The following is a 13953-nucleotide window of genomic DNA, read 5'->3' as shown; positions in this document are numbered from 1 at the left end:
AAGGATAGGCCATGTCCCTGATTGGTTAATGCATCTGTCAATCACACCCATCTAAACTCGGGGAGATAAAAACAGTGACCAGATTCACATCTTTGTAAAGTATTAAAGAAGTGTGTATACTGGTTTCCAGGCAAGTTCATTTCCTGCATAGTAGAGTGTGGTGCAGTGGACCAATAGAAGCCCATGTCTTACCATACAGTGTCTTTAAAGCTTACAGTAACTTTCAGTTTGCCAGAAAGCTGTTTACCATGTTGCATGGAGGAGCAGCCAGCACTCCAGCTACTTAATGAAATCCGATGAGTGTCTGGCTGTTTTTAAACATGCTGCATTCCCATAACACCCTAATGAGACTCTGGTTCTCATTTTGGTCCAAAGTTTGCAAAGAATCGGGTATAATATAATAAAAACAGGTGCATAATTAAAGTTTTAGAGGACCACATGCACATGACAGCTCCCCTAAAACGCTATAAACACTGGAATAAGCCAACAAACTTTCATCCTTTGCCAGTCTTCCCATTGAAGTGGCTTTGCAGGCACATTTGCTCAGCATGTGGGGACATTGTTGCTTAGTCCCATTCACATTGTTTTGAGCACAAGCTCTATACATTGTATCCAAGCATGCTTCTTATGCCAAGCTGCACATATGAGGACAAGACAAAAAGGCTGCAAAAAGCTAGTTTGAATGATGACTTGTTGTATTGCCTGAAGTGTGAGTAGTGATAAATATAACAGTGATAAAACTGACCTTGCATGGTCATATTAGTGCCAAATGTATTGTATGTAAGGATTTAGTCTACTTATATCTGTAATGTCAAGGTAAACCCATTGACCCTGTCAGACTGAAAATGCCTTTCTCTGTAGGTCCTTTGTTGTTAGTTCTCCTTACATCTTTCTCTATCAAACTCTCCCTCACTTACAGCCTTAAAGTAGTTTCCCCTGGGACAGAGAAGCAGTTAAACATGCTAAAGCTTGGCCTGTGTGCAGCTAACAGCCCATGTCACACCACTGCACCACCCAGGAGCAGAAGAAAGCAAAAAGATAAAGAGACGCGGACGGACATGGGGGAAGCTGGGACTTAAACGATCGCAGAGCCGTATGCAGAAGGCACAGACCTGGTGACATATCCCACACTCTCAGACTCTGAGACCAGACCAAAATCCATGTGTGATTAAATGAACTGTGATGCTTGATTCTGACACACCACACAGGCATCTCTGGAGTTAGTCACGCTTCTGTTGTCACTAAAGTTCAATTATTAAGCCTGAATGTATAAAAAAAAAAATTATTTATGTATAAACCAAACTGAGAACTGTGGCTGTGTAGAAACCAGTGCCAATCTCCAAAACAAGCAGAAAACTCATAACCATAACTCTTTACAGATGTAAATTAGGGCCTGACTGATTTTTTGAGGGCAAATACCAGTACTGGTATAAGTGGCTATGGAGGTGGGCAACAACCGATATATTCAGTGTTGTAATCATATATTGTAAATCTTCAACTAATTATAAAACTTGGTAAAATCATTTTACTAACACTCCTGTTTTGATATTTTTTAAAATATCTATGGTGAATTGTGCATATATTTTCTCACATCTTCTGCTTTTTGTTATAGTGTGCTAGTTTTTTCACATTGTTCTTTTTCTACTCTAAATTCAAAGAAACCAATGATGTCTATCTGCTGGGGATTCCCTTTTTTTTTTTTTTTCTTGTTGATGATGTCAGGGATGAAGCAGCAGAGCCATGAATTCACTGGACACTTTTTGAAATGATGGAGACAGTTTGGACAATGAGACGGTGGCATGTAATGTGAGGAAGGAGCACCCAAAGAGAAAAAAAAAACAAACATAAAAACACTTGCTTAGACTGTATTTGTATCAAAGACAAATGGGATGCTGGTCCGCTGGGGTTGTGATGGACAGCGGCCTGCAGATGTGGGCCTGAATGTTCTATTACCTCATTGCTCTGAAGGCTCAGTTCATCAGCCCATCACACACACACTGTCTTTGTGCACGCTCTTGGAGACAGATGAAATGTTAAACGCGTACATACTCTTTTCAGGGTCAGGTTTCTGGGCTGTACATCTCTTCACATAAATCATCATCACAGTTTTGACAGAGAAGAAAAGTGTTCAGCAGAAAATAGGCAAACTTCCCCCAACTGCCAAGATGCTAGGAAAGCCTAGTGCCTTTGGTACTTGTTCAACTTGCTGCTGGAATGCTATTCTACCTATTTGGCCCCCACTGCTATCAATGAGCTGTTTTATATTGCAATGTGATATTGATGGATTTGTGGAAGTTGTGATTCATTAGTTTCCATTGGTGTCTGTTTGATGCAGTGTGTGTTGGCACCTGTGCGCAATGCTCCATTCCTTCATTTATAACGCTCAATATATCTTAACGGTTTCTCATATACTGTCCTTGATGTAACCCTGGCTTTCTCTGTGGCTCTTTTTCAGGACCAAGCGCTCTTCAGTCCCGACAGCAGAGTGTATTTTTGAGCTTCCACACTTCACTGTGCAGGCCACCAGAGCCCAGACGCTACTGCTGCAGGCTATTTACCAAAGCTGGACACATAGTGTGGTGACAGGAGTCCCACAGGCGCTCAACGAAAGTCTGCTCAATGAAGTGTTCAAATCCCCAGGTAAACTAAGTTTATTACTGCCAGATACTGTGTCCTGGAGCAAATGTATTGATGTAGTACAAATCTTTATTTTAAACTAAACCTTCACAGTATGCAGTCAGTATTTATTATTTAGTTGGGCCCCACCATCTGCCTAAAGAACATGTTTAAAGCCTTATTTGAACATGTTACTATGAAGAGGACATTGCACAAAATGTGCCTACACAACTCTCTTATCCATTTTGTAGTGAAACCGTTTAATTAAAATTTCAGGTGTTATTTTTGCATATAGGGGTCAGCTGTTCCTTGGTATTTATGGAGGCACTAGATCTCCAACTAGGGAAAAACCTACTCAAAACTGCTTCACGCTTCATGTCATCTTATAAATAAATTGTGCCCTTGTTAAAAAGGGAGGGGATGTTTAATTCAGTAAAACAGTAGCGTTTCTCATGATGGTAGCATCTGGACAGTCCTCTGGAGACCTTGGGATTTTCCAACTCATTAGGATCATCTTGTTTGGTATGCCGTCAACGTTCCCCATACAGCCGGCTATCCACGCCTCTCTTTTTTTACTGTTGTGTCACTGCCAAAATGTATGAAACTGGTCTCCCGTGGAGTGAAGTCAAATATTCCTCTCTGTCTGCCTTGAACTTGGAACAGAACTTGAATAGGAGCGTATGCACATCTGGAGTGAGCGCTGGCAGGTTACAAAAGGAGGGTATGATTGGAGAAGGTGAAAAGTGAAGGAGAAAGTGTGATGTGTTGTATAAGTACATTTTAGCTGGAGTAAACTCTGCAATAAGCTCAGTGACATAACTGAAGAATGCATTTGCCTGTGAAATTGTGCTGACACAGGCTTTAAGGTGTGCTCTACACTACCCATACTCTATTTTCACTGTGACAATATGATCAATGGAAAAATAGAAGAGGAGAAAGTTTGTGAAACGATTAGCTTTACGTAGTTGTGAGGAGCTTTGAAGGGTGTGCGCCGATGTCCGTCTGCTTGCACATGTGATGCAACCATGCCAAATAGTTGTGGTTCCTGTGGGCATTGCGGTTCTGTCCACACTGTAGGATGATGAAAACCTGACAGCTGCTTTTCTGGCCCTGTGCCTCTCTCCATTGCTCCAGGTTGTTTTATAATGACATCTTTATATGTTTTGGATGTTGTCTTTGCCATATTTGGAGGGAACCTGACTGTTATTCCTCTTCTTTAATGATGCATTTTCAACACGATCATCGGTCACGAGTTGTAGCCTGGCCAGCCATCCCACCAATTCTATGTGGACTGGAGTTAGATTTCAAAAACTCTGTAACAATAAACGTGGCCTGGACGGCTGCTGTGCTTACGACTACCTATGCTTAGATCAACTTTTTACTACAGAAACAACACATCACAAAAACCACTGCATTTTATGTTGATGATTTTCACTTGAATAGACTGAAAGTTGTATAAGTGAGGGAGTAAGAAGGGATGTAAAAATCAGTACAACACAGAGGTGTATTTGTATATATTTATTTGAGCCTTAAGATTCTATTAGATGAAGAAAATGCTTTCCATTGTAAAAAAAATACATAAATTACCAATACTTATCTTGAAAGAAATTGTAAAAGGAGAAAGCAACACCAAATTTCAAAATGAAAATTAATTTCCTTTCTTTAATGGTTTTGTAAGATGTAATATTGGTTTTCATATTTAACTTGCATAAAAAAAACTTCACAGGGTTAAACAGTTTTTGTCTGTTCTCTGCTCTTGATCTTCAAGGGTTTTTTTTGAGTAGTTGAAGGTGTTTCATATGGAGCTGTAGTTGATAACACAGATGGACAGGGGACATAATGGGGGGAGTTTTTTGAGAGATTTGTTTCATGTTTAAAGACTATCCCACAATCTAGAGAAAAGAAAAACTCACCAGTTCATCAGCTGTAATCTCAACACATGGACAGAGATGATGTACAGCGAAAAAATGGTAGAAAATATCTGTAAAGAAAGATGTAAAGCATAGTGTATGCAGTAATGTTGGTACTACACTTATTTTTTCTAGTATATTTGTGTTATATTTCATACAAGGCACAACATTTATTAGTATTAGATGTCACAATAATGTTGGAGAGCCTGTTTGTAAAAGTAATACACTATTACACACTACATTCTTCTCATGTCCTATTATCAAGAACAGTTAGCAGCACATTTGAATGTACCCAGCCTATGTCTATCTAACCTTTTGATAGTTTCTACTTTTCTTTATATTCATTCATCCCTCTTTTGTGGATTGTTACACTGCTGTGTGTATGTAGCGTCTTTTGGACTTGCTGAAGAAAATGTGACTCTTCTAATGCAAAATAAATGTGATAGCCAAATATAGCGAGATGTCTGATTAAGCTTCTTCATCTTGTGTGTGTGTGTGTGTGTATATATGTATGTATGTGTATATTTATATGTATATATATATATATGTATATATGTATGTGTATGTGTATATGTGTATATAATATATGTGTATATATATATATATATATATATATATATATATATATATATATACACACACACATACACATACACATATACATATACATATATACATACATACATATATACACATATATATGTGTGTGTTTGTATATGGCATGTTAATATAAGGTTCTTTGCTTTGCTGTGCATATACAGTGTTTATGTTACTCTAATGTGAGTATAGTCTCTACTGTGACACATTATTTCAGCAGTGCCTTTTGGTATATTGCAGTGAGGCTCACACCAGTGTTGAGTTTTATTGGTTTGGTCTGAAAAAGCTAGTATGTCATGGTTTATGGTTTTGGTTGTAGAGTGAAAAAAGAGAAGACATCTATAGGGAGGCTTTTCTGTTCACTGAACTTTTACATACTTACATTACATGTCCTCTTAAGCAACTGCCTGATTTAAATGTGGTGTTTTACAAAAAGCTGTTGATTGAGGGATTTCCAGAGACATTTGTTTATCAGCTTATTTCATTGCTATTAAAGGTCCTGCTATGCAAAATTGACTCTTGCCCCTGGTTTATTACATCTCTGGTTTGCCTACATCTCCAAAGTTCAAAATTCCCCATTCCTTTGTGCTTTTGTTTTATACTGCCTCTTGGCTAGGTCATCATTGTAAATCAGAAAGTGTTCTCAACTGACTTATCTGGTAAAATATTTAATAAATACATTTTTAAAAAGTGGTAGTTTTGAAGTTAACAGCTTCCTTTTTCCTTTTTTAGAGATTTGATTGAAATGATTGTAATGAAGATGTTTGGAATTCAAAAACAGAATGGAGCACTTCCTGTATTACCACATGACATCACGAGGTGGAACAGAGTGTTTTCTGTTTGACATGTAAAATGGGAATGAAACAAAACACAACTTCAAGTATATTTTTGATATGGAAACAACATTATGACCTAGATCATATTATGGGCCCTGTCAACAAAAAGATAACTTTAAAAAAAATTTGTTACACTTGTGTAGCAGTCATATAGCAGTAGCCATAATAGCAGCAGAATGGTGCCAGTAATCCAGGCCTATACCACAGGCTCTAAACCACGAACCACAGTTTTAGAGAGACACTGACCACTCTGACCTCCCACACACTCCTCATGTCTACATGCACTTGTGTTGAACCGTGTTCTTCTCATTTTATGTAACAACATAATCTTTAACAGCCTTGTGACTCTTAGTGGTTTTAGTGGTGGTCACTTTGAAAGTCTAGATTATATATATAACTGATAACACCAGTTTTTTCTATTCTGATTGTTTTGAACCACTAATACATTTTATCTCATCCAAATCTATGTTTTAAAAATAGGTATGGTTAAAATATTTTTAATTATTGTGCTTTTTAGGGGGTGGACTGTCTTTTACAGTTTTTTACTCTCTTTGCTTTCATCAGTGAGTAACAGAGATACGACTCATATTTAGGAGAAATTACTTCATGAATATTTGAGACATGGTGTCACTGCACAGCTACTCTTAAAAATATCATTAGTAAAACAATGTTTTATTTTTACAAGTTACCCCTTCACATAAAATAGAGGTATGCTTCACTCAGGGTTATGTCAGAAACAAATATCTCATCTCAACATTTCAACAGCAGCATAATTGGATCTTGTGCACAGAACTGGTGGTGGTACGGTTTGATTATATACGAGTGATCACAACACTTGTGAAGATTATTATTGCTTCCCCGGACCTACATTTGAATCATGCCAATTTGTGGTCATATGTGTCAACCCATAATTCTTATAATTTTTCTTGATAAAATGAAAAAGAGTAGATTCTCTTAGGCAGTAGTAGTCATGAATGTTAGTAAAATAGTAAACTTAATATACCTTGAGATGCTTTGTCCCTCACCCAAGTATTCATATGTCTTTGTAGAAGTGATCTTTGGGTTAGGGAGGAAAATCTGCTCATCAGCTTCACACATTGACCTCAAGGCGTTAAGAAAACAGAGCAGAAGACACAGGAAAGAACAATAGACGTTTCATCCATAGTCTTATTTGTGACTTTAAAAACACATTGTGTCAACATATGATGAATACATGATGGATAAAACTTGAGAGGGTTCTTGTCATTGCAACTTCAATAAGTCACAGACATCTTCCACATCACTGCACTGTATTGTAATGAATCTTTAAGTCAATCCAGACACCGCAATACTTTCTTTGATTTGAGTTCTTATTTCGCTGTTGAGACTTAACAATGAGCGGCCATCACACTGTGTCCATAGCACATGCAAGCAAGCCAGCCTTTTTGTAAATGGATCCTCCTTACTCTTGTGACTTTTGGATGTCCAGGATACTCTTCTTATTTTTATACCACAATTCACCATTCACCTCACCTTAGTCTGTGCTGAGCGACCAAAATTTTTTTCCGTGCATTTATAAAGAATATCCAATCAGATCTATTTACTTTGATGTCACTGCCGCTGTTGAAACTGTATTAATTAAAATACTGTTCCACTTTAATTGTATGCTTTTAACTGTATGTTTTAATAGTATTTAACTTGTTTATGTTGTTGTAAGGCGACCTTGAGAGTCAAGAAAAGTGCCTAATAAATAAAATGTATTATTATTACACACGTACTGACAAAGCTTTAGATTTTATGTTTTGTATTAGTCAAAGGATAACCTGTGTTAGACAATGTCAAACAGTGTTCTGGAAATATTAGTCATGTCATTTTAGGTCAAATCATTTAGGGTGGTTGCTGCTAACCTGAGTACACACTTTTCATATTTGCATCTACAAAGCCTCAGAAACTTCAGTTGCCTCATTGGCAGCCTTCTCACAAAGATCATCTGTCTTTACAAAACTTAGATGTAAATATTAATCTAATTTGATATCTTATAAACAAGAACGACATGCTTGTTTATTTCTCCATTTCTCTGAAGTACAGAGATGCAGATTATTAGCCAAGTTTCCATAAACAATTGTTGAATTAGAAATGAAGTGTGGCAGTGGATGTCAGTTTGGTCTGACTGTAAAATTTTCTATTGTATTGAATTGTATTTCTGTCCTTGCTCATCTTGTCCGGCTGGTCCTGCTTTTGTCCTGAGGCTGAATAGAAGTAATGTGAGATTGAAATAATACTATTCCTACTGCTGCTGCTGCTGTTACTGCTACTACCACTATTACTATTACTACTATTATTACGATTATTATTATGGCCCTATCCATCTATTCACTCAACCAACCCACCCAACCAGGCCTCACCTTGTCCTTGAACGTTAACCACTATGCTGTTTACTCTGGCAAAAGGAACAAGGAAAATATAATATACAATCAAATTATGTTTAACTATGTGTAACTTTCATTTGACATACTTTTACCAAAATATTGGCATAAAACCTCTACTGTATTTCCAAGTAATACTGTTTTGCAATTCCAGCCACTTGTATATTGATTGAAAACATTTTTTGTTTTTATGTTAACATTCTTTTGAAGAATAAAGAGGAATCCCTAATCTGTGGCCACATTGGAGTGACTGAGGCTTTGGTTTGGCGTCATTAGCTGTGGTCTGTAGTTTGGAGCATCCCTCTCATGGGCCGACCACACGGGCATTCCTCACAGTCTGCCACTTCAAAGCTGTTCTGCCCCTGTTTGTGCGCTAACCAAACTTGTCAGGGCAGCATTAGTGACGAGGGATAAAGAGAGATTGAGAGGCAGTGCTTCTCATCCCTCTCTATGTTTTATTGGCCCTATCTCACCACGGGCTAATTGTCTCTTTACAAGTGGCAATATGGAAATTCTCTGAGTGACTATACATGTTTATCTGTAACTAATAGCAAATCTGTCTTAGCCTTTTTCTTCATGTTTCTGCTCCATCTGAAGATTTTGACCATTTTCATCCTTTCAACTAAAAAACCCTTCTGCTCTAGACCCATTAGCATTTCCAAAATTGCTTCCGTATGAAGTGCCCTTAATTGTGGTAATTTGGTGGCAAGATGAGAAAAGTTTGAATGAGTGGAGAACATGTGTCACAGCTTTAGCGGTGAGACAGAAAGGGAAGGCAGCACCTGGAAGAGATGGTAATCAGCAAAATGAGACCGCCTTCATTCTGGTGCTACCACTCACACCACTGTTACAGGTTGACTTACATTCTTTACAAGTACACTTACAAGAGGTAGATTATATTAATAAAATATTTCTCTCAATGAGAATTGCTTTTCCTTATAGCATGTGAATATATCCCGTTTTAGAGGGTTTTTTTTGTAAAAATATTATAACTTTAATGTTTTGTCTTTTCATTAATTTCACATTAATTAGTTACATATTGAGATCCTGAAAAATCTCTTCTAAACGTGTTGTAGTTGTATATTGTGCTTGGTGTGTTCAGTGATTAATGTCTGGATATGCCCAATATCATGCTGTATTTTAGGGAATATATTTTCTATTTGCTGTAACTAGAGTACAGTCTTTACCTGTTGTATGTGTTAGGACTGGGGGTGTGTAAGGCCTGGGCATGGTGCCAGTGCACCTCCTGTTCCTACTTACTGCTTTTACTTGAGCCCCTCCTAACTTTGGAGAGACAGTTATTGTTTCTGCATCAGCACTTAATGGCTCAGCTGGCTGCTTTCAGTCTACCTAACCTGTCTGTGACTACCTTGTTTCTGTCGGGCCCCTAGCTGCCGTGGGCCAAGTGCCAAGTTCCCAGTTGTTAGAACTGTCTACTGTCTCGACTGCATGTACCTGGACTTTAATATAAATAGTAGGAAAAAACAGTGTTTGTATGGTGTAAGATCAATTTGAATCCTGTGTCATAAAGGATACATTCTTTGTAGCTGCTCTCATCTTTTTTGTCATTCTTTAGACAGTAGAATACACATCCTGGTTTCCCCCCTAAAATCTCTCATAACTTGCAGACTTCTGTATTTCTAATTAGTTTCTTACTGACAGATAGTAGCATTTCAGACTGACCTAAGGTTCTGCATTAGTACTTAACACTTCTTTCTGGCTTCCCGTTTCATCTAGTAACAATTCAACACTCTTAGGCATTTCCCTTTGGTGTATTTAAAATACAGTTTTTCTTCATTCAAATATATGTATCATATATGCTTCTATTTGTTCCCCTTGCGCAGGCGTGTAGACCTCTCTGGCACTGCTTTATAAGCTGGTGACTTTCCCATACCACTTTCCAAAGCTGTGAGCACAGGACATGTTGGAATGTGTAAAACATAGCTTTTATGTCTGCAGATGTCCAGAGAGACGGACATACACACTGAAATATGTCCTCCACTGTGTTCAGTTTTGTGATTGATAATGTGAAATGTACAAAAACGGGCAAGACTGCACAACAATAAAAAAACACCATATCATGTTTTTTCATCTTTAAATCTTAAAATTTTTCATCCTCACCTCTGCAGAACCTAGGGATGGCAAATCCAGCTGCCCATGTGTGCCCTCACACCAGTTGATTGAGTGCCGTAGCCTCTGGCCCCTAGCTGTGTGTTTATGTTCTGGTTGCACCTGCCTTCAGTGGAGAAACAGCCACCCCACCACACACATTTCACTCAGTTACTCACAGTCACTCAGAGACCTCCGAGTGCACACGTTACTAATGCTTCTCACACACACAAAACGGAATAAAAGCTGAGAAACTTGCACTGCTTTTCTCTCTTCCTGTGTACCATACTTTTTATAGTCAGGACAGCTGGTCAAAACATTGTCCTGGGCCCCAACTGCCAAACTGCTACCACCCCCAGCAGGTGCACCGTGCCCTTTAGGACATCTACGTGGCCTGGGCTCTGTTATCGTGATACCCCACCAACTCTAAAGAACAGGCCAGCCTCTGATGTCCAAGATATGAATCTCCAAAGTATTTTAACAGGGAGTTTTAGTTTTTAGTAGAGGAAATATATGTATCAGCATGTTATCTTAAAAATTTTTACCTTGTTTTTTTGTTTTTGTTTTTTGTGTTTACCTTTTTTTTTTTTTTTTTTTTTACATTTTACCATAGAAAATAAATTGTGCATTTTGGGTGCAATGCAATAATGTAACAGCAAGTCCACATCTCAGGTGGATTAAGCAGTAGGCAGCGAGACATAAACAGTGTTATTAGTGTCCCCTTGGAGGCCCCTTAGACAGGCAGGTGAGGAGGATACTGGTTAATTTGTCTGGGATAGAGAAGGGAAGTCAGCGTTTAGAAAATTCTGCAATTGGCAGTAATTCTTTGGGTTAAATGATCTTTGGTCTGTGTGTCTGCAGACTTCCTCTTTTCATTCCTCATTTCTTTTGTCCTTATCATTAAATGACAAGACAATACACAATACATACATTTTTTTTTTTTACCTTTTTTGTTTGACTAAAGGTCCTCTATTACACGGAAATTACTCTTGTGAGCTTCCTCAAACATATATCCAGAGTTGTGATTTGCTTCATTCACACATGTCTGAGTAATGCTTTATTATTAGGCTGTTTACATCTCCAAAGCTCAAAATGCTCTGTTCCACCCTGTGATGTCATGTAGTGGTGGTTTTCAAGTTAACACCTATTATTTACTTTTAGCTCAATAGAGCTTGACAGTTGTAGGGCTGAAGTATCCAAATGATTCCAGTGAAGTTGTTACGGGGTTTAAAAACCCAGGGAAGCACTGTATTACCAAATGACATCATAAGGTGGAACAGAGTGTTTTCCATTTAAGAAAAGAACTCAGCCTATATATGCACAATTTGTGTGTTAAACATGTGTGAATACAACAAAACACAACTCCTGGTATGTTTTTGAGGAAGTAACACTAAAAAGCTCACAAGAGTCAATTCTGTGTAATATAGGAAATTTAATATAAATTAGAAAATAGCATAATATGGACTCTCTAACTGTAATTTTTATAGTTTAACAGTTTAATTTCTTTTTATAATTGGAGACTAAGAAATAAGGTTTTTCATGAAGTGCTGCATGTTCATGATTAATTTGTTCATACATTGATTATAACTGTAAAATATGTGTGTGTAATAACTTCCTGGAAACTTCTGTTGTGGAATGCCCTTGCATTCTAATCATAAAATTCTCATCTATTATCAGTTGTAGTAAAATCTTTGCTCCACCTGTTTCAGCTAAGAAATACTGGGTCAAGACCAATTAGGAGCCAATCAAGAGAAGCACCAGCAGCAGCTATTAAATGTGCTGGACCTCACTTCATTTTCGCTTTGTGTTTTTTTCTTTATTAGGTGTGAAATCTCAAGGCCTGTCACCAACTCTCGAGGGCTCGCTCCAAAACCTGGAGTTGAAGCTGTGCAGTCGTGCGACGGTGAAATGTGCGTCTGGGACCGTGGGAGCCGTAAAAGTGTGCGCCAGGACTCCAGGTGTGTGCAGCTGTGGCCAGTTAAAACTTTACTGCTCCACTGTATAGGACGGACAGACACACAGACGAGGAGTGACCAGATTCCTCCTCTACCTATACTTTAAGTCAATCCTTTATTCACTCCACCATACACTGAATGAATGAAGTATGGCAAGTTGCTAAAGATGTGTGTATCTGTTTGAGTAATATTACAACTGAAATGAACTGAAATGTCAGTAAGTCAATTAGTAAACTATTACTAAAACTTGCATACAAAAAATACATACGTTATATATGTAATAAACATATATTTTTTATGGTACATGATTTTTATGGTGATTGTGAAAATTTTATCAGGATTTTAGAAGCAAAAATAAGTAAAAATAAACAAACAAACAAACAAACAATAAAAACATATAAGTAAGTACCTGTAAATACAGTAAGAAAAAACATAAATCTAAATGTTATGTGCCATGTCAAATTCATTTTAAATTTCATTCAGGAAGTTTTATTTCATAAACCTGGTCATATGTTGCAGTAATGGCAATCGGTTACACTGTGAATTAAGGATTTAATAATATATAATAATAATAATACCGTTAATCATGAATAATTGTAATTCGATTGTAAAAAAGATTTTTCTCACACTAGCATTTGATACTGTAAGATCCCTACTTTGACCATCACTCAGGTAGCTCCTCCAACTTTACAATAACATGTCCAAACCTCATGTCACTCATCACTGTTCTCCAACTCACGAACGCTCCAAATGCATTGTCCAGGCTTGGGAGAGGGGGTGAAGGAGAAACTGGTTCCTCTGATCCAGGGTCCGTCTGACACCAAAGAGCTGCACATGAGCCGCTGGCTTAATGAGATCCGCAAGCCCGAGTCTCTGCTGGCCCCTGACCTGCTGGCGTTCTCTGTGCAGGTCCCTCACCACGCAGATGATTGCAGGAACTCCGGTAAGAAGTGTTAAGAAATGACTTCCTTCACTTTGCTTTCCCTCTGCTTTTATGTGTCCAATGCTCCTTCCACCACATCCATCATCACAATCACTTATTTCACAAAGCTTTTGGAGAGATGAAGGATTAAATGTGTGGCAAATATTGACAAAAGGAAGTATACAGATGTTTTTAGACACTGTAATTGGTTCTTCCCTGCCCTTTTTTCCTAGTCATTCAGTATAGGGATGCACTGATTCAATACTGGTATCAAATATTGGAACAGATCCTGAAATATTTGCTGAACTGGATAATAGCCTAATATCGCTTCAGCCCATATCCTGGTTGGACATAAAAATGGATGCAATAAGACTATTTACTGGTCATAATTGGCCCAGAATGTTTCACAATGTTAGAACTTTTAATTATACAAGGCTGTTCTATGGTTACCTCAGAGATGAATAACAGCTACATAACACATTTGGATCAGTTTTGTCTCAATTTATTATAATTTAAAGGAAATATAATGCTTTGGTTGATTTTGGTTAGTGACATTACTTAAAGCTATAGTATCATAATTGTATCGAAGCTGAAAAAGCTGGA

General features: G+C 37.7%; 1 protein-coding gene across 1 annotated transcript in view; it reads left to right on the top strand.

The window, feature by feature from the left end:
* The window catches only part of LOC110171426 (intermembrane lipid transfer protein VPS13B), a 289785-nt gene that overhangs the window by 41033 nt on the left and 234799 nt on the right, over positions 1 to 13953 (top strand). Inside the window, exons 17-19 of the mRNA XM_055163864.1 lie at positions 2456 to 2640; positions 12297 to 12431; positions 13192 to 13371. Coding sequence (XP_055019839.1) covers positions 2456 to 2640; positions 12297 to 12431; positions 13192 to 13371 — 500 coding nt within the window. The remainder of the gene's footprint in view (positions 1 to 2455; positions 2641 to 12296; positions 12432 to 13191; positions 13372 to 13953) is intronic.

The sequence above is a fragment of the Boleophthalmus pectinirostris genome, unplaced genomic scaffold (genome assembly GCF_026225935.1).
Source record: "Boleophthalmus pectinirostris isolate CB_2022bp ecotype Guang Dong unplaced genomic scaffold, ASM2622593v1 HiC_scaffold_6, whole genome shotgun sequence".
Lineage (NCBI taxonomy): Eukaryota > Metazoa > Chordata > Actinopteri > Gobiiformes > Gobiidae > Boleophthalmus > Boleophthalmus pectinirostris.
The sequence above is the reverse complement of the archived record's forward strand: the minus strand, read 5'-3'. Positions and strand labels throughout refer to the sequence as shown.